The sequence below is a fragment of the Schistocerca serialis genome, chromosome 6 (assembly GCF_023864345.2).
Source record: "Schistocerca serialis cubense isolate TAMUIC-IGC-003099 chromosome 6, iqSchSeri2.2, whole genome shotgun sequence".
In the NCBI taxonomy this organism is placed as follows: Eukaryota; Metazoa; Arthropoda; class Insecta; order Orthoptera; family Acrididae; genus Schistocerca; species Schistocerca serialis.
Genome location: NC_064643.1, coordinates 483,555,758 through 483,575,757, shown reverse-complemented (window position 1 = coordinate 483,575,757; position 20,000 = coordinate 483,555,758). Strand labels below are relative to the sequence as shown.

The window sequence follows — 20,000 nt, the reverse complement described above, 5'->3', positions numbered from 1 at the left end:
CTCTGCCCATTCATGGGCATTACTCGCTTGTGAAAGGTTGGGGGGTTACTGTTACTATCACGTCCCATAAGAGTTTAAATATGGTCCAGGGTATCATATTCCACAGGGACCTTCTTTTGCAGTCTGACGATGAGCTGTGTGCCAACTTAGTGACAAGGAGCTCATTTCATCTGGTGTGTCCATCAGGGTCTGAGGGATAATCAGGTTGCCACCAGTGCCTTCATCTTGGCGTCTGAGGGTGACACGTTACGTAAGAAGGTAAAGGTGATGGTCTACTACTGTGATGTCAACCATATATCCCTCCCCCAACGCGGTGCTTTAAGTGTTGGAAGTTCGGCCATATGTCTTCCCACTGTACTTCCAGCATCACATGTCGAGATTGTGGACATCCATCCCATCCCAATACTCCATGTGCTCCGCCTCCCATCTGTGTGAACTGTGGAGAGCATCATTCCCCTTGTTCACCAGCCTGCAAGATTTCACAGCGAGAAAGTCAAGTGATGGAATACAAGATCCTGGACTGACTGACCTACACTGAGGCCAAGAGGAAATTTTAGCACCTACATTTTGTAGCTATGACCTCCTCTAATGGCGCCGCTATGAGAACAGTTGTAGCCCCATCAGTTCTGTGAGTTCCAGTCGGCTCTGAGCCAGAAGACTTCACCTGCCTCTTGATGTTGGGAGGCACTTCCCTCCCTGTTGCTCCCTCACCACCTACCTTTGGAGCACTGTACCCCCAACCATCAGGGACACCAATCCCCACTTCTCAGCCGGAGAAGCATAAGTCTTCTTCGGCTCCTCTCGCTAGGAAGGGGTCCCTTGGGTCACTCCCTTCCCAAGTTCCTGCTAATGGGAAATATGACACTCACCAGGGGCTGAAGTGCCCAAAAGCAGCTGGTTGTAGGGCTTTGCGATCATCCTCAAACCTGGAGGCTGAATCAGTGCAGCCCTCCCAGCCGGATAAACCTAAGGAGCAGCGAGAGAAATCCAGAAAGAAGACCCTCCAAGACCAAGGGAATTGCAGTGGCACCCACACGAAAGCTGTCTACAAGCTCTGCATCTGAGGATGAGGTGAAGATTCTGGCATCAGCTGAGGACCTAGATCTCGCCAGACCCTCAGACACAATGGATAAAGCCTATTCAGGAAATAAGTCTGTGGCAGCAGGTGACCCTGAGGCGTTGACTACCTCATTGAGTGTTTCATGCCTTCCCAGTCTCACGATCACGTCATCCTCCAGTGAGCTATGGCAACTATTAAGCTTTACACCTGCTTTCTGCATTGCCCTCCAGGAAACCTGGTTCCCGGAAATGCGGACCCTTGCCCTCCACAGCTATAAGAGATATTACAGGAACTGTAGCGACTGTAATAGTATGTCAGGTGGAGTTTGCGTTAACGTTCTGAACACAGTCTATAGTGACACTGTGCCCCATCAAACCCGTCTTGAACCTGTGGCTATCAGGATACGAACGGCACAGGAAATAACTGTGTGCAACGTATATTTCCCTCCAGATGGTGCAGTACTCCTTAGTGTATTGGCTGCACTCATTGATCAACTCCCTAAACCTTACCTACTTTTGGGGCAGCACCATGCTTACTGGCCGAGGCAGAGACGTCGAAAATTCACTGTCCCATCTCGACCTCTGCCTCTTAAATACTGGGGCTGCCACACATTTCAGTGTGGCTCATGGTAGTTACTTGGCCATTGATTCATCAATTTGCAACCCAGGACTCCTATCTATCCGCTGGAGAGCACATGATGGCCTGTGTGGTAGTGACCACTTCCCCATCTTCCTGTCACTCCCCTGGCGTCATGCTCATGGACGGCAACCCAGATGGGTTTTAAACAAGGCAGACTGGGTAGTCTTCACCTCTGCTGTTACCGTTGAATCTCCTCCACTTGGTGCCATCGATGTTGTGATTAAGCTGGTCACTACATCGATAATTTCTGCGGCGAAAAACGCGATCCCTCGTTCTCTAGGGTGCCCCCGGCGAAAGACAGTCTCTTGGTGGTCGCCGGAAGTCACTGAGGCAATTAAAGAGCGTCGATGAGCTCTACAGCGACATAAGCGGCACTTTTCCCTAGAGCACCTTTTAGCCTTAAAAGGGCTCTGTGCCCCTGATTGCCTGATTATAAAACGACGGAAACAGGAGGGTGGGGAGAGGTACGTGTCGACCATTGGGTGCCATACGTCACCTTCCCAACTAGGGACGAAGATCAGACGTCTTTTTGGGTACCAGACCATAACAGGTGTCCGTGGCGTTGACATCAATGGCGTGCTCTCTACAGACGCCAACCTGATTGCCAAGCACTTTGCTAAGCACTATGCTCGAGCCTCTGCGTCGGAGAACTACCCTTCAGTTGAAGGATCCTCAACGGCGGATGGAAAGTCATCATGTTCGCAACACGCCACAGTGAACCCTATAACGCCCCACTTACAGAGTGGGAGCTCCGTAGTGCCCTTTCACATTGCCCCGACACACCTCCTGGGCCAGATCGGATCCACAATCAGATGATTAAACATCTCTCGTCCGACTACAAGCAACATCTCGTCATCTTCAACTGGATCTGGTGCGATGTCGTCTTTCCATCGCAATGGCGGGATGGCACTATCATTCCGGTGCTCAAACCTGGTCAGAACCCACTTGATGGGGATGTATACCACCCGATCAGTCTCACCAACGTTCTCTATAAGCTGCTGGAACGTATGGTGGGTCGGCGGTTGGGTTGGGTCCTGGAGTCATGTAGCCTACTGGCTCCATGTCAGGGCAGCTTTCGCCAGCGTCGCTCTACCACTGGTAATCTTGTGTCCCTCGGTCTGCCATACAAACAGCCATTTCCAGACGCAAACATCGGGTTACCGTCTTTTTTTTGACTTACATATAGCGTGCGACACGACCTGGCGACATCATATCCTTGCCACATTGTATGAGCGGGGTCTCCGGGGCCCACTCCCGATTTTATCCAAAAGTTCCTATCGCTTCGTACTTCCCGTGTCCAAGTTGGTGCCTCCCATAGTTCCCCCCATATTCAGGAGAATGGCGTTCCGCAGGGTGTTTCGTATTGAGCGTATCTCTATTTTTAGTGGCCATCAGCAGCCTAGTAGCAGCTGTAGGGCTGTCGGTCTCCCCTTCTCTGTATGCAGGTGACTTCTGTATTTCGTATTGCTTCTCCAGTACCGGTGTTGCTGAGCGGCGCCTACAGGGAACTATTCACAAGGCGAAGTCATGGGCTCTTGCTCACGGCTTCCAGTGTTCAGCTGCGAAGTCGTGTGTCATGCATTTCTCTCAGCGTCTCACAGTTCATCCAGAACCAAAACTTTACCATAATGACTGTCCACTCACTTGTCTTGGCTACCTCATTTTTGTCAGCTTAAGGGGAACTCCTGGCAGCACCTCAATGCCCTCCACCGCCTGAGCAGCACCAACTGGGGTGCAGATGGCTCTACGCTGCTGCAGCTCTCCAGAGCCCTTGTTCAATCCCGTCGTGTGGCTAGGGCCTCCCGCCGGATAGACCGGTCGCCTGGTGCAAGTCTTTTTAGGTGGCGCCACTTCGGCGACTTGCATGCCATGGGGATGATATGATGATAACGTAACACCCAGTCCCAGAGCGGAGAAAGTCTCCAACCCAACCGGGAATCGAACCTGGGCCCCTCTGCACAGCATTTTGCCGCATTGAACACTCAGCTATCGAGGCGGACAGGAAGACATCGCAATACGAGAAACAACTTATTTCTGATTTTATGGGGACGTATATAACGAAAATGTGATTGTTGAAGTGACAGATTCAGACAAAAAAACACCATCCACTTCCCTAAGCTCACTGGCATTAAAGAAAATTCGAGGTCTGAAGAATTCATGGCCTTGAAAGAGTTAAAAGAATAGGTTTCTAAACATTTAGACGACATTGCCAATAGTACATACGTTTTCGAGAGCGTTTGCTGTGCGTGTACAGATAGAACTGATTGATGAGCAGTGTAATTCCCACTTTCTTTTACATTAAGACTGTGCAGGAGGTCTATGATGATTTCCTCTGGAAGAGTTCCCACACCTCCACAGTGAGGTTGCGAACTTGACAAAATATTTCGCTAAACGGGTCTAGGTGAAAGGCTTCTTTCCGTTTTGAAACTAAATAATTCGCAATTACATGGCAACCTGAGTGCAAAAATGTGTGATATTGTCTGTGTTTGTATGCCAACACTTTGTACCAGATACAAATTATGTTATGTCTTCATCACGCCAAAATTAATTACATAATACTGAGCTTGCGATCTACTTTCTTTACAAATATGAAACCAAGTTGCATACAGTGTGACTGCACTGTCAGTTAAATGCGGCACATTCGCCGTTTCACCCCTCTTGTCCCACTCAGATAGCGTGGCGTGGTGATGGGGGAAGTAGTCCAGTGAAACGGTCAGAAAAAAAGCCTGTACCTTGCAAAAGGTGGGGTAGAAGATTTTATTTTTTTAACTCGTTCATATTGTTGGAAAGGTTAGAAAACGAAGTTTTGCCAACAAAATTTCTCTTGGGAAAACTTCCTACAGTCAAAAAACTTCCAAAATTTCGGACTTTTTCAGTTTTTTCAAAATATGTTTCATTTGCTCTTATCGCTTTGACATCTATTTTCTTTTTTAAAGAGCATAAAATTCTATACAAATTTGATTCTTACCATTTTTTTCTACTCCCAGTATCTAAGACGCTACAACACGTCAAAAAATAGCATTTTTTTTTCAAATTTCGAACAAAGTGGCAAATTAGCTAATTTTTGAACACTGTTATTTCAGTTTCTATTTGTGTATAAACGTATTACTCATCATGTTATTCATTGGAATTTACCATCTCACTCTGCTGCAGGGCCAGGACAAACAGGATCATATTCAGTAACTACGAACACATTCACGTCGGATTGCGTGAAGTTTGTGTTACAATATGTAATACGATTGCATGCAGGTTCAAATGGTTCAAATGGCTCTGAGCACTATGGGACTTAACTACTGAGGTCATCAGTCCCCTAGAACTTAGAACTACTTAAACCTAACTAACCTAAGAACATCACACACATCCATGCCCGAGGCAGGATTCGAACCTGCTGACGCGCTTAGAACCGCACGGCCACACCGGCCGGCCTGCATGCAGGTGCCGTACATTTTCTACAGTTGATTGACGTTAATGATCAGTTATAAGAAAAAGTATGTAGGAATTGTTCTTTAGCGGACAAAAGCGTATTTATTCTTTGGCCTTCGTTCCAGTGGAAGATGTGAAGTCAGGTGGACCGAGTAAATTTTTGTCATTGATGGAGGGTACCTCATCCACAAAGTGACTTGGACTCGAAATGTTTGATTCAAGTCAACAACCCAAAGCTATGTTTCTTACCTGCAACGTCATTTTGGATCTCAATTTGCTATTGTATTTGGTGGGTATCCATGTGAGGGAGACAAATGTAGCACAAAGAGTGCTGAGAGGATTTGTAGGTCCAGAAAACATTCTTCGGTTGACGTTGTGGTTGAATCAGAGATGGTGAACAAAGTCCCTCAGGACAAGTTCTTGTACAACGAACGAAACAAGATGCGTTTGATCACACTTCTTAAAAAGGAATTTCTGGAGTGTAGCATTGAATTGCTCCATTCACAAGAAGATGCTGACGTTATGATTGTAACATCTGCCATTTCAAGAACCAAAGATTTTGGAAATGTTGTCATTGTAGGAGAAGATGTTGACCTGCTTGTGCTCATGACCGGTTTGGGGCAAGGCATTGAAAACTTATTTTTCTTAAAGCCAGGAAGAAGAAATGCAGAAGACAAGTGGTTTTCCACTGCAGCTTACAAGTTTGACAGTGAATATATTATATTCTGTTCATTACGCCTTTAGCGGATGTGATACAACATCCGCTTTTTTTTGTCAAGGAAAAATTAAGTGCTGCAATATTGTTGCGAAAAATGAACACCTAACCTCAGCCCTTTGCACGTTCAATAAACCACATGCTACCCGTGTAGAAATAATAACAGCAGGAGAACAGGTTACTATCGCATTGTATAGTGGAGGTGTCAGCAGTTCCCACACACTAGACCATTTGCGGTACCAGCTATTCGCCAAGTCTGCCACAAAAAGCAAACTGAATCTTGCACGGTTGCCACCTACACAAGATGCTGCACATCATCATTCGTTGCGGACTTACCAACAAGTCCAAAGTTGGATGGGAAACTGGAAACCTCCTGAGAAATGGGGCTGGAATCACAGTGACCACGGTCCAATACCCGTTATAATGAGCCAAGATCCAGCACCTGAAGCACTTCTTCACATTGTTTCATGCTCGTGCAAGCTGAACTGTGGTGGAGCGTGCTCCTGCAGAAAAGCGGGTTTGAAATGTTCTTCAATTTGTAAGAAATGTATTGGGGTCAACTGTGTAAACGTGCCAAAATTTTTATATGAAGACAGTGAAGAAGATGTTATGAAGGATGTTGGGGAAACCGCTGACGAAATCAACGAACTTGCTGAGGCTGACTCGCTGTTTAAAGAAGAGGTCAATCTGGGATCAACTCTATGTACAGACCCTGAATCCATAACTCAAGGTATTTCTGGTGACACTGAGGAACCTGTCCCATCAAAACGTTGGAAGTGATGCTCATATCTGTCTCAAGTGAGCTAAAGTGCGATTTTACAAGTATTGCACACGCCCAGAAATGTCTACATTTTTTAGTAACTGACACTGCATTTTAATTGTAATAAAGCTACTTATTTTTAATGTCAACTGCGTGGCTTTTATACACAAGAATAATTACCTTATATATATATATATATATATATATATATATATATATATATATATAATGTGTGTGTGTGTGTGTTAATGATGTATTTTTATATTTATAGTTTTACAAATACCAGGGCAGAGGTGCCCCATAGTGAACTTTAGGTAGTGATGTAAGAATCACAAAAGTTGGGTGCCCAGCAATCCTCATGTTGCATACAGAGAAATTGAATACCTGAAAGTGAGGTGGTAAATTCCAACATATGATGTATAATGTATTTATACTACACAAACATAAACAGAAAAAAGTGTTCAAAAATAAGGTATCTTGCCACTATGCTCAAAATTTGAAAATTTGGTATTTTTTTAGGCGCTATGGCGCCTTAGATATTGGGAGTAGAAAAAAATGGCAAAAATGAAATTTGTAGAGAATTTTGTGCTCTTTAAAAAATAAAATAGACGTTAAAGCGATAGGAGCCAATGAAACTGAGATATTTTGAAAAAACTGAAAAAAGGCCGGAACTTTGGAAGTTTTCTGACTGCAGAAAGTTTCCCCAAGCGAAATTTTGTTGGCAAAACTCGGTTTTCTAATCTTTCCAACCATATGAACGAGTTGAAAAAATAAACTCTTCTACCCCACCTTTTGCAAGGTATATCTGCAATTTGACTGGACTAAAGTGTGTATCCCTGCAAGGGAGCTACGGCATGTGAGCCAGATACTTGGCCGCGTGCCGACTCCTTGGCCGCCCTTGGCATACAGTATCCGTGAATTATCATTGTGCCATCAGAGTTCCCTCAGTCACTAGCAGCCGTACCCCAAATTCATACCGTGTGACTACCCACACCATGACGCCGGGAGTATATAACACTGCTGTGCCTACCTGGCTCTCAAAAACATTGTAGAATGGGACTTCTCTTGCCACATATGGCCATCCCGTGCAATGCAGAACTGCGATTCATCGTTGAATGCAATGCGACGCCATTCAATTGCAGTCCACACTTTCCGATCACAGCACCACTCCAAAAGCTGCTGTTTGTGTTCTAGTGTTAACAGCAACCTACGCATGGACCGATAATTTCCTAGTCCTGCTGCTATTAGTCTAAGACATACTTTGTGTGATTGTACAGAACGTTGCCGAGAATCCATTACTTGTTTTCGGATGGCAGATGCGGATCTGATGCGATCACGATGTGGGTGGTGCATAATATGGCAATGCTCTCTTGTGGTGGTCAGATGCGGTCGACCGGAACCTTGGTGATTAGGATGACAGCCCTCAAGTTTTCATGCTGTTAAACGTCGGGCCACTGTCACAATCGAATGCTCGACAGACGTGGACATGGCACAATTCAACCAGCCGGCCAAATGGAGAGCCACAATGAGACTTATTCAGTGTGTCAGGTGCTGTGATAACACTGTCTCCCATGACTACATGGAATCTCTGTGTACTTCAGTGATAGTCAACATCTGACGCTGCTCATGCCACTTACTTACGATACCACACAACACTAATGCTGTCTGGTAGCTTTTTCTCTTGTCACAGAGAATAGCTACTGTAAACGTGTACATACCTGCCGGTGGTATGTGTACGGAGTTAGACATCTGACTATTCCTTCCGGCTGCTTCCCTGTTTTAGTCAGGCAGTGTATCGTCGGCGGCGGCAACTAGTGAAACTAACCGCGCCAGCTATCAAGGGCCGGCGAGTGGGCGGATCGTAACATTTCCAGCGAGCGGCTGGTGTAATCTTTTAGAGCTGTTGGTGGGCTGCAATGCAGGAATGCTTTCTGTCCGTTCTCTTTAGTTCAGGAATAAATAGATTCCGAAGAAATAGCTGCATGTAGTACGATAGATTAGAAATACACCACTGGCCATTAAAATTGCTACACCAAGAAGAAATGCAGATGATAAACGGGTATTCATTGGACAAATATATTATACTAGAACTGACATGTGATCACATTTTCACGTAATTTGGGTGCATAGATCCTGAGAAATCAGTACCCAGAACAACCACCTCTGGTCGGAATAACGGCCTCGATACGCCTGGGCATTGAATCAAACAGAGCTTGCATGGTGTGTACAGGTACAGCTGCCCATGCAGCTTCAACACGATACCAAAGTTCATCAAGAGTAGTGACTGGGGTATTGTGACGAGCCAATTGCTTGGCCACCATTGACCAGACGGTTTCAATTGGTGAGAGATCTGGAGAATGTGCTGGCGAGGGCAGCAATCGAACATTTTCTGTATCCAGAAAGGCCCGTACAGGTCCTGCGACATGCGGTCGTGCATTATCCTGCTGAAATGTAGGGTTTCGCAGGGATCGAATGAAGAGTAGAGCCACGGGTCGTAACACATCTGAAATGTAGCGTCCACTGTTCAAAGTGCCGTCTATGCGAACAAGAGGTGACCGAGACGTGTGACCAATGGCACCCCATACCATCACGCCGGGTGATACGCCAGTATGGCGATGACGAATACACGCTTCCAATGTGCGTTCACCGCGATGTCGCCAAACACGGATTCGACCATCATGATGCTGTAAACAGAACCTGGATTCATCCGAAAAAATGACGTTTTGCCATTCGTGCACCCAGGTTCGTCGTTGAGTGCACCATCGCAGGCGCTCCTGCCTGTGATGCAGCGTCAAGGGTAACCGCAGCCCTGGTCTTCGAGCTGATAGTCCATGCTGCTGCAAACGTCGTCGAACTGTTCGTGCAGATGGCTGTTGTCTTGCAAACGTCCCCATCTGTTTACTCGGTGATCGAGACGTGGCTGCACGATCCGTTACAGCCATGCGGATAAGATGCCTGTCATCTCGACTGCTAGTGATCCGAGGGCGTTGGGATCCAGCACGACGTTCCGTATTACCCTCCTGAACCCACCGATTCCATATTCTGCTAACAGTCATTGGATCTCGACCAAGGCGAGCAGCAATGTCGCGATACAATAAACCGCAATCGCGATAGGCTACAATCCGACCTTTATCAAAGTCGGAAACGTCATGGTACGCATTTCTCCTCCTTACACGCGGAATCACAACAACGTTTCACCAGGCAACACTGGTTAACTGCTGTTTGTGTATGAGAAATCGGTTGGAAACTTTGCTCATGTCAGCACGTTGTAGGTGTCGCCACCGGCGCCAACCTTGTGTGAATGCTCTGAAAAGCTAATCATTTGCATATCACAGCATCTTCTTCCTGTCGGTTAAATTTCACGTCTTCAGCACATCTTCTTGGTGTAGCAATTTTAATGGCCAGTAGTGTATGTAATGCAGAATCAGTATTAAAATCTATAGTTGAGTATGCGCCGCTATGAAATATCTTTGCAAATTAAAGCTGTGCGGTGGACCAGGACTCGAGCCCGCGAAACACAGCATTCCGGTTCATGACCCGGACGAGAACACAGTTTTAATTTATCAGAAAATTTCACGTACCCTGCAATGTTTAGAAATTCTTTAAAGAAGGCAAACAGAAAGACGTTATTATTCTGTTACGCAAAGCAGATGACGCTCTGTACGAATTCCATTAAATGGTTGACTTATTCAGAATGTCGTATTGATATATTACTATTTTGACAGTGGTTCATATCACTTAGTTAAATTAAACAAAGCTCCCAACATTTCTATCGACAAAGAACATTCATTGTCGCAGTTGAGAAAAAATAAATCCTACAGAAAAGACCTGACCAAAAGAGATTTGTTAGAAGTTGTTAATGCAAACTAACCGAACTCGTTTAAGCTATGTATAGGATGTAAGTAAAAGAAACGGGTGATAAGCTTGCGATGTATACGCTTATACAGGGTCGACACGTAAGACAGGTGCCCCTTAAAATATATACAGAGCGATTAATGTATGGAGGCACGGTTTGTAAATTGTAAGAGACAATGTAACGAATTTTCTGACGTAATTTCTTAACGTTTATAGCTGCTGAATAGAAACAGACTTACTATACTGCATTGCTGTGCCATTGAAAGGTTGGAGCGGGTCCGCGCGTAAAGCTGTGAATGCTGAAGTCGTCAGCGCACGGGACGACTTAGCTAACGTGAGTTTTGTGTGTGACCTTACTTCCTGTTACACACAACTAAAAACGTTTTGCATCACCCCGGTTCCCAGAACTCCTGGAGATAGACGTTGACTGTGGATATTGTATCACAGAAACAATCCCTTTAACTGTTCAGAGATGTCACTAAACCTGCCCAAAATGTAAACAGCCATGCATGAGCAGCGCCTATTAGACGGACGAGGTCCGACAGCCGATCAGTTCCAGTCATTCCACCAGGAAGGAGGTACACGGCTAGTGTTGTCTGTAGTTCAGCCATGCCTAGACGGCCAATACCGTGGTTCGATCGCGTCCGCATTGTTACTTTGTGGCAGGAAGGGCGCTCAACAAGCGAAGTGTCCAGGCGTCTCTGAGTGAACCAAAGCGATGTTTAAGACACGGTGCTAGATTTGTCGTCTTCAGGACAAGTCCATACTCGTTGGCTTTATGCTATACGGTTCATCCTATGAAGATATGCTGTTTATAAGCACCAACACACTGAATGTCTCGAGAACGAATCGTTATTGATGCTAGTTGTTCTAATAAAATGATGGGAAGCGTCATGGTAGTGGTTAAAGAACTTTCGTACTCAATTATTTTCGATTTACACGAGAGTAAGCCGTTTTGAGGCATTGACACGTTGAATATTCATGAAAAATGTCATTCCTGTTAGGCTTTGTTATAATAAATGTCAATAATATTTCGGCGATTACAGTCTTCAGAAGACTGTAAAATAAAGTATGCGCCGATAGAAGCTTTGGTTGAGGTCCCAGGATTGGAAACCGATGGTAAACTGGAAGAGGGATCACGTCCCGCCGTATCCAATTTTTTCCCACGTTCGCATTTTCTAAAGGGCTATGGAAGTTTCGTATAAAATTAAGAGAGATAATTTATATAATATAAGGTAAATATAAGTGCGCTCTCTGTCAGGAGTAAGTTTATTCGATTTGATGAACTTTTATAAGTTGGATGTCCTTCCTGTGTGGACAGGTATCTTTCATTTTTGTCTTATTAAACGTTTACGGATATTAAAGTTTTTTATTTTAGTGTACCACAGACAGAACAACACGATTAGCATATGGTTGAGAAAAGAAATGTGCGTTTTAATGGAATTAATATAGGAATTACAGGCGCGTTCATTTTTGTGGACTAACTGTACGGGTTGTGAGCCAATAAAGTCGACAGGTGCCGCTGAGAGCGCAGAATCACATTAACCAGCTCGTGGCGTGTGCTGTGTCTCGTGACTTGTGATGCCCGCCTGTGAGCACACCGACGTTCGCTGCCTCGTCTCGTGAGCCGACGGCTAAACACGCTACTTCCGGGATTCGGGTTGGCGCGCCGGCCCGAGCTCGAATCCGCCCGGCGGTAACTGCGCTGGTTAGCCTGGATGTGGTTTTTAGGCGGCTCCCCACATCCGACTACATGAATCTCGGTTTGTTACCCCCCACCCCTATACGTTACGCAAACATTTTAAAAACGTTCGCACACTTTCACTGGTGATAACACTAGACGCAAACAAACGGGGATGCAGAAATTCCATCCCAGGGGAGGGGGAGGCTGTCGACAGGAGGCCGCCTTGTACCACCAACATGGTCACGTTCGAAAATTAACATGCCGACCCCGTGAAGATGGGGGATAAAGGCAAGGAAAAAGAAGAAAGATGGAATACTCTGGCAGATACATCTTCGGTCGTTGTGTAGCTACTGTAAAAAGCTAGCTAATGAGTAATGTCAATAAAAGTAAGCAACTTACGAAAAATACATCTAATCTTGGAACTTGCTTTTTGTTATATGCAGCAGTGCACTTGGGTGTGTCAAGCGTCATGTGAATAGTGTCTTCATTGGCGACTGTGAAAGCATTTGACTGATTGAAATACACGGTCCAGTCACATTAATGAGACCAACGTCTATGTTTTACGTCAACGTGGCATAACTATCTTCAAACGGTAAATGACAGCACTAGCGGTGGAGGGTATGTAAAGCGTGTTTGGAAGACGCGGGAAACAGTGCCGTCGTCGTAATGCCGAAACGGAGCGAATTATCTGACTCAAAAGGGCATGATTATTAACCTGTGGTCCAAGGATGGAAGCACCGCCTAAAGGCTAAGTTTGTAAACTGTTTGCGTCCCCCTATGGTTAACGTACACTGTGATTCGTAGTGCACTACAGCTGCCTCGGCGCCGGTTTGGATAGCGCTGTTTTGGCATCCACGGTGATGGACGACAGCTGCGAAGATGTGTACGGGCAAACAGACGTGCAACTCGTAAGCAACAGACCGCCCAGATGAACCAAGGGGCTACCGACAGTGTCTCCCCAACGACCGTTCAGTAAACGTTGCTGGTTATCGGCTTCCGCCGCAGGCGTCTGCTTCATGCACCCGTGCTGACCACTGTTCAACGATGGCTGGAATGTACACGCAAGTACCGCAGCTGGACTTCCACAGAGTGACGACAGGTGGCCTCTTCATATGAATCACGTCTTATGCTCAATCGGCGTGAAGCGTTCGAAAGCAAAAACTCTGAACTACCATCGGAAAGGTCCAAATCGGAAGAGAGGGCGTTATGGCTGGGGGAATGTTGTTGTGGCATTCCTTGGGAGATCTCGTTGTTCTAGAAGGCACAGTAGATTAACCCAAGTATGCAGCTATCCTTGGGACCATGTCCTGCACTACATGCGGTTTGTTTCTCCTGGGCCCTGTAGCATCTACCAGCAGGACAGACTTATGGCCGAAATACTAAATGTCTTTTTCCAAAGCTGTTTCGCAGTGGAAGACTGCACTGTAGTCCCTTCTCTAGATTGTCGCACAGATGACAAAATGGTAGATATCGAAATAGACGACAGAGGGATAGAGAAACAATTAAAATCGCTCAAAAGAGGAAAGGCCGCTGGACCTGATGGGATACCAGTTCGATTTTACACAGAATACGGGAAGGAACTTGCGCCCCCCCCCCCCTTCTTGCAGCGGTGTACCGTAGGTCTCCAGAGGAGCGTAGCGTTCCAAAGGATTGGAAAAGGGCACAGGTCATCCCCGTTTTCAAGAAGGGACGTCGAACACATGTGCAGAACTATGGACCTATATCTGTAACTTCGATCAGTTGTAGAATTTTGGAACACGTATTATGTTCGAGTATAATCACTTTTCTGGAGACTAGAAATCTACTCTGTAGGAATCAGCATGGGTTTCGGAAAAGACGATCGTGTGAAACCCAGCTCACGCTATTCGTCCACGAGACTCATAGGGCCATAGACACGGGTTCACAGGTATATGCCGTGTTTCTTGACTTCCGCAAGGCGTTCGATACAGTTCCCCACAGTCGTTTAATGAACAAAGTAAGAGCATATGCACTATCAGACCAATTGTGTGATTGGATTGAAGAGTTCCTATAGATAACAGAAAGCAGCATGTCATTCTCAATGGAGAGAAGTCTTCCGAAGTGAGAGTGATTTCAGGTGTGCCGCAGGGGAGTGTCGTAGGACCGTTGCTATTCACAATATATGTAAATGACCTTGTGCATAACGTCGCAATTTCTCTGAGGCTTTTTGCGGATGATGCTGTAGTATATCGAGAGGTTGTAACAATGGAAAATTGTACTGAAACGCAGGAGGATCTGCAACGAATTGACGCATGGTGCAGGGAATGGCAATTGAATCTCAATGTAGACAAGTGTAATGTGCTGCGAATACATAGAAAGAAAGATCCCTTATCATTTAGCTACAATATAGCAGATCAGCAACTGGAAGCAGTTAATTCCATAAATTATCTGGGAGTACGCATTAAAATGGAATGATCATATAAAGTTGATCTTCGGTAAAGCAGATGCCAGACTGAGATTCATTGGAAGAATCCTAAAGAAATGCAATCCGAAAACAAAGGAAGTAGGTTACAGTACGCTTGTTCGCCCACTGCTTGAATACTGCTCAGCAGTGTGGGACCCGTTGATAGAAGAGAGAGAGAAGATCCAACGGAGAGCAGCGCGTTTAGTTACAGGATCATTTTGTAATCGCGAAAGCGTTACGGAGATGATAAACTCCAGTGGAAGACTCTGTAGGAGAGACGCTCAGTAGCTCGGTACGGGCTTTTGTTAAAGTTTCGAGAACATACCTTCACCGATGAGTCAAGCAGTATATTGCTCCCTCCTACGTATATCTCGTGAAGAGACCATGAGGATAAAATCAGAGAGATTAGAGCCCACACAGAGGCATACCGACAATGCTTCTTTCCACGAACAATACGAGACTGGAATAGAAGGGAGAACCGATAGAGATACTCAAGGTACCCTCCGCCACACAGCGTCAGGTGGCTTGCGGAGTATGGATGTAGATGTAGGACAATGCAACGCGTCACACAGATTACAGTGTACGTGAGCGATTCGAAGAGCACTAGGATGAGTGTATTGTATTCCGCTGGCCACCAGACTCCCCGTCTTTAAACAAAATGGAGAATCGGTTGGATCACCTCGATCGGGCTGTTTTCGCCATGGTTCCTCGGCCGAGAAACCTAGCGCAGCTGGCCAATGGATTCGAAATTGCTCCACATCGCTGCCGGTACCTTCCTGAACCTCACTGACACCCTTCCTGCACGATTCGCAGACGTCCGCGCTGCAGAAAGTGGTTATTCAGGCTCGTGACAAGTGGTCACTTTAATGTGACTGCACAGAGTATGTTGGCGTAGTTTCAAGGCGGTGGTTAGCGCTGCAGAAAGAGTACAAAACGGTAATCTTAGTATCATGGGATCGATAGAGTCCATGTGCGGGAAACATTATTTTCAATTTTTACGTTACTTTCACTGTAAGTAATAATGCTCAGTATATTGCGTATATTAAAAAGCTTGAAAAGGAAACGCAAAGAAAAATTTGCCATTGCAAATGAATTTATAGGAAATTGTTGTACATAAAGCGCCCGCCAGATCTCTGTAAATAACTTTCCAAGAAGGGATTATAATTAAAGCGTACAGAACAGCGCGTTCTGTTAGTTTCTTTTTGACCTCCGATCAATCCTCGGCAGCTGCACGCAAACATTAGGTTCACGGTGCAGGTAAAATAGTCCCATTGGCCTGGCAATAGATATAACCCGGGCAAGGTTAAATCATGAACTGGAAAATAACAGTATCTAATTTCATTTACGAAGTTCTCGAGTGCGCCTTACAATTTATTTGTAATCCCAAATTTTCCATTGCCTTTCCTTTCCAGGCTTTTCATGAAAATAACTTGAGCATTATTTCGGTTTAGTTGCAGTGTAAGTAACGTAAACATTGAAATCAAAAAGATATTTCTGCATGGATTATCGCTCCGTACTCTTTCCGCAGGGCCAATCACTGCCTGGAAAGTACGCTTAAATAAATGTCATACCTCTCCCGACTCGCAACAAAAGTGCTATTTTTTTTAAAAAAAGCTTGACTATCTCGAGCTCTCACTTCCATAATGTTAATTTATGGTCAAGCCCTATATGTACCATAAGTGTAGAGGAAATCTGTGATGACGATCAAGCGCGGCCCCCTCGTCAACATGAAGAGTAAGGAGCTGTACATAGCAGACTCGGTAATGTTCTTTGGGCTGGATACTGTGTAATTAACTTCGAATATTGCTACTTTATGTTCTCTTGTATTACGTTACCGTCTATTTTCTTAATCTTTATGCTGACACTGGACTATTCGCACCCCACACCCCGAACGTATTTTGTAATGGCTTACATTGTTCTATTACTGCAAACAAGAAGAGATCGCATTACTCGTTAATCAGGTTTCTAGCGAACTCGGCCTTTTATCGGAATTTTGAGCCTGGCTCTGTAATTCATTAACTTTAATGAAAGTCATTTAGAACTTACCGGGTGGCAGCAATACTAATTAATTCTTCGCGCGCTCTAGAGATAGCTACCTGCCATCCGATATTCTTTCGCCTACGTCCATTAGTATAATTGGTGTAATTTGAGGAAATCGTTGAGTGTAGTGAAACCGCAGCTCGCAAACCATTTTTACACATGCGTTCCTCGAAGTTAGTATTTCGGGTGTGGCTGCTGGCTGTGGTTCCACTTATTTACTATCGTATTTACAGAATACACTATATTCGATCAGAGTAAAAATATCATCACAGAGACAAAAAGTGGTTACGTTGGATTCAGTGAAACAGACGGCTACTAAATTCCTTATCCAGCGTCTGATTTCCGTTTCTCAGATAAACAGAAATGTAATGCTTTTACACCTTAATGACAACACCGTAGTTCATTTCGAAAGGATTTTAACGCAGATTTGGAATAAAACTATAGCGCCAAACAAAGGTAAGTGAAATTCATAAGATGCCACTAGGGTTGGGCTCGAGTTTTTGAAAACATACGTATGGTTGTGTTGGTTAGAGTGTCAGGTATCACAACCTGAAGCCACACGTCAAAGAAGAACCTCCTTTGTGAGTAATCTGTTGAAAACATTTCGAGTGTTTTTTGTCTACGCCCTTAAATTGAATAATGTAATGCACTGTGGTGGCGTATTGTAGTGGTTAAGGTACATTCCTGACGAGCAGGTGGTCGTGGTTTCGAAGTTGTATCAGCATTTTTAATTGAGTTTATTGGGGAAAACGTATTTCTTTGTTTGTAATCCATTCTCGCCATATTTTTAATCTTCGTACTACCTTTTCATGTGTTCTATCTTTTTTCTCCCTGTTATTTTTCTTTCATCTGTAATCTCTGTGAGATTATAACTATTTTTATAAACTTCCATTTAGTTCCATATGTTTCATCGCTTTATATTTTCGTCCATGTTTTATTGCATTCATTATTTCTGCTCCTAGGTTTGTTTGAATTTAGTTTTATTTATAATCCCTTCATTCGGTTAAATCTTTATTTGCGTTGTTTTGCCCATAGTGCAACAAGAATTTGTTTTAAATGTTTGTGTATTTTGGCTGGCGTACATCTTTTACCGAGAAATGCGTTTTTGACAGCACAGCACAGCCAATATAAATACCCTATGTGATCAAAAGTATCCTAACACCCCCAAAAACATACTTTTTTCTTATTAGGTGTATTTTGCTGCCACTTACTGCTAGGTACTCCATATCAGCGACCTCAGTAGTCATTATACGTTGTGAGAGAGCAGAATGCGGCGCTCCGTGGAACTCACGGATCTCGAACATGGTCAGGTGATGGCGTGTCACTTGTGTCATACGTCCTTACGCGATATCTCCACACTCCTAAACATCCCTGGATCCACATTTTCCGATGTGATAGTGACGTTGAAACGTGAAGGGACACGTAAAGCACAAAAGCGTACAGGCCGACCTCGTCTGTTGACTGACAGAGACCGTCGACAGTTGAAGAGGGTCGTAAAGTGTAATAGGCAGACATCTATCCAGACCATCACACAGGAATTCCAAACTGCATCAGGATCCACTGCAAGTACTATGACAGGTGGGAAGTGAGAAAACTTGGATTTCATGGTCGCGAGGCTGCTCATAATCCACACATCACGTTTGTAAATTCCGAACGACGCTTCGCTTTGTGTAAGGAGCATAAACAATGGACGACTGAACAGTGGAAAAACATTGTGTGGAGTGACGAATCACGGTACACAATGTGGCGATCCGATGGCGGTTTGTGGGTATGGCGAATGCCCGGTGAACGTCATCTGCCAGCGTATGTAGTGCCAACAGTAAAATTTGGTGATACGGTGTGGTCGTGTTCTTCACCCCTTGTTGTTTTGCTTGATGTTTTAAGCACCTTCTTGCTTCCCACTGTTGAAGAGCAATTCGGGGATGGCGATTGCATCTTTCAACACGATCGAGCACCTGTACATAATGCACGGCCTGTGGCGGAGTGGTTATACGACAATAGCATCCCTATAATGGACTGGCCTGCACAGAGTCCTGACCTGAATCCTATAGAACACCTTTGGGATGTTTTGGAACGCCGACTTCGTGCAAGGCCTCACCGACCGAAATCGATACCTCTCCTCAGTGTAGCACTCGGTGAAGAATGGGCTTGCATTCCCCAAGAAACCTTCCAGCACCTGATAGAACGTGTGCCTGCGAAAGTGGAAGCTGTCATCAAGGTTACGGATTGGCCAACACCATATTGAATTCCCACATTACCGATAGATGGCGCCACGAACTTGTAAGCCATTTTCAACCAGATGTCCGGATCACATAGTGTAGATTATTTCGTCTTTTGTCTTTTTGAAAGCGATAGACCGTTATATAGGTACTTTCAAACGTTTAAGTATTACGGTAGATAAGTAATAATAATCGTGATTACGTTGACGAAGGTCCAAATTGAAAAACGTAATTGGAGAAGAAAAATGAAAGTAACTGAAAAATTTAATACTTTGATTAAAATGGGGCGGAAAAAGATTAGAAATAAAAAAAAACATGTTAATAAATTGAGTGAAAATGATGATCGAAGTCATCTAGATAAATATTTCAAAATAAAAATTTCAATGCACTCGGCTGGATTCGAACCTACGACCTTATGTAGACTAGGAATGTAGCAGAACCACTATGTTGCTGTTAAAACAATGATGCTATGAAATCTACAAGTGATTTGTTAGCAGGGATAAAAGAAATCTCGCGAAAAACTGGGAATTACACTTGAACGTTGCCGTTGGTTAAATTTGGGCAGCTTTCATAAAGACGTAACTCACAATTGCAAATTTTGAACGAAGTGATTTGAGGCATCCATTTATTTTGAGGAAAGACTGTTGACAATTGGTTTCCAGAATTTCACCGTGGTAATGCATCCCTCAACGACGAATTTCGTGTAGATCGACCAAATCGGTTGTCCTCCAACAAGCAGCGGTGCTGTCCCCCCCCCCCCCCCCCCCCCCCCGTCCCCCCCCCACCCTCATTGATAAAAATAGACCTTGAGTCACCTTCCGATAGAGCCATGGTCAGGTTTATCTTAGACTGCGGTGCATTCGAATTTGCGTGAATATTTATCTGTGAAAAATATATTTTACTGTTGAATTCCCCACTATTTGTCCGAAGTTGAAGAGGCTCACATCGTTCTGTATAAGAAACTGCAAAATCCGTTACAGCATTGTATCAGTAGACGAAACTTGGCTGCCGGAAACTAAGCAGCAACCAACTGCGTTTTAAGATGAACCGAAACCAAGAAATGTGGTTCATTCACGAAACACTTCCAAGCAAATTACTATCGATTGTTTCTTTGCTTACACCGGGCGTGACCTGACCATTGCTTCAGAGGATAGAAGAGGAGCTAATTCAGATTGGTACACAT

The 20,000-nt window shown here is 44.7% G+C and overlaps 2 protein-coding genes across 7 annotated transcripts in view; one reads left to right on the top strand and one right to left on the bottom strand.

The window, feature by feature from the left end:
* Positions 1-20,000, top strand: part of LOC126485117 (oxysterol-binding protein-related protein 9) — a 520,094-nt gene that overhangs the window by 91,663 nt on the left and 408,431 nt on the right. The gene's annotated exons all lie outside the window — the stretch shown is intronic.
* Positions 1-20,000, bottom strand: part of LOC126485118 (elongation of very long chain fatty acids protein 4-like) — a 112,339-nt gene that overhangs the window by 62,562 nt on the left and 29,777 nt on the right. Inside the window, exon 1 of one of the 2 annotated variants that reach the window (XM_050108752.1) lies at positions 8,316-8,422. The exons of the other annotated variant lie outside the window; for it this stretch is intronic. Coding sequence (XP_049964709.1) covers positions 8,316-8,346 — 31 coding nt within the window. The 5' untranslated portion in view covers positions 8,347-8,422. Of the gene's footprint in view, positions 1-8,315; positions 8,423-20,000 lie in introns of those variants that run through there. 2 annotated transcript variants of the gene reach the window in all.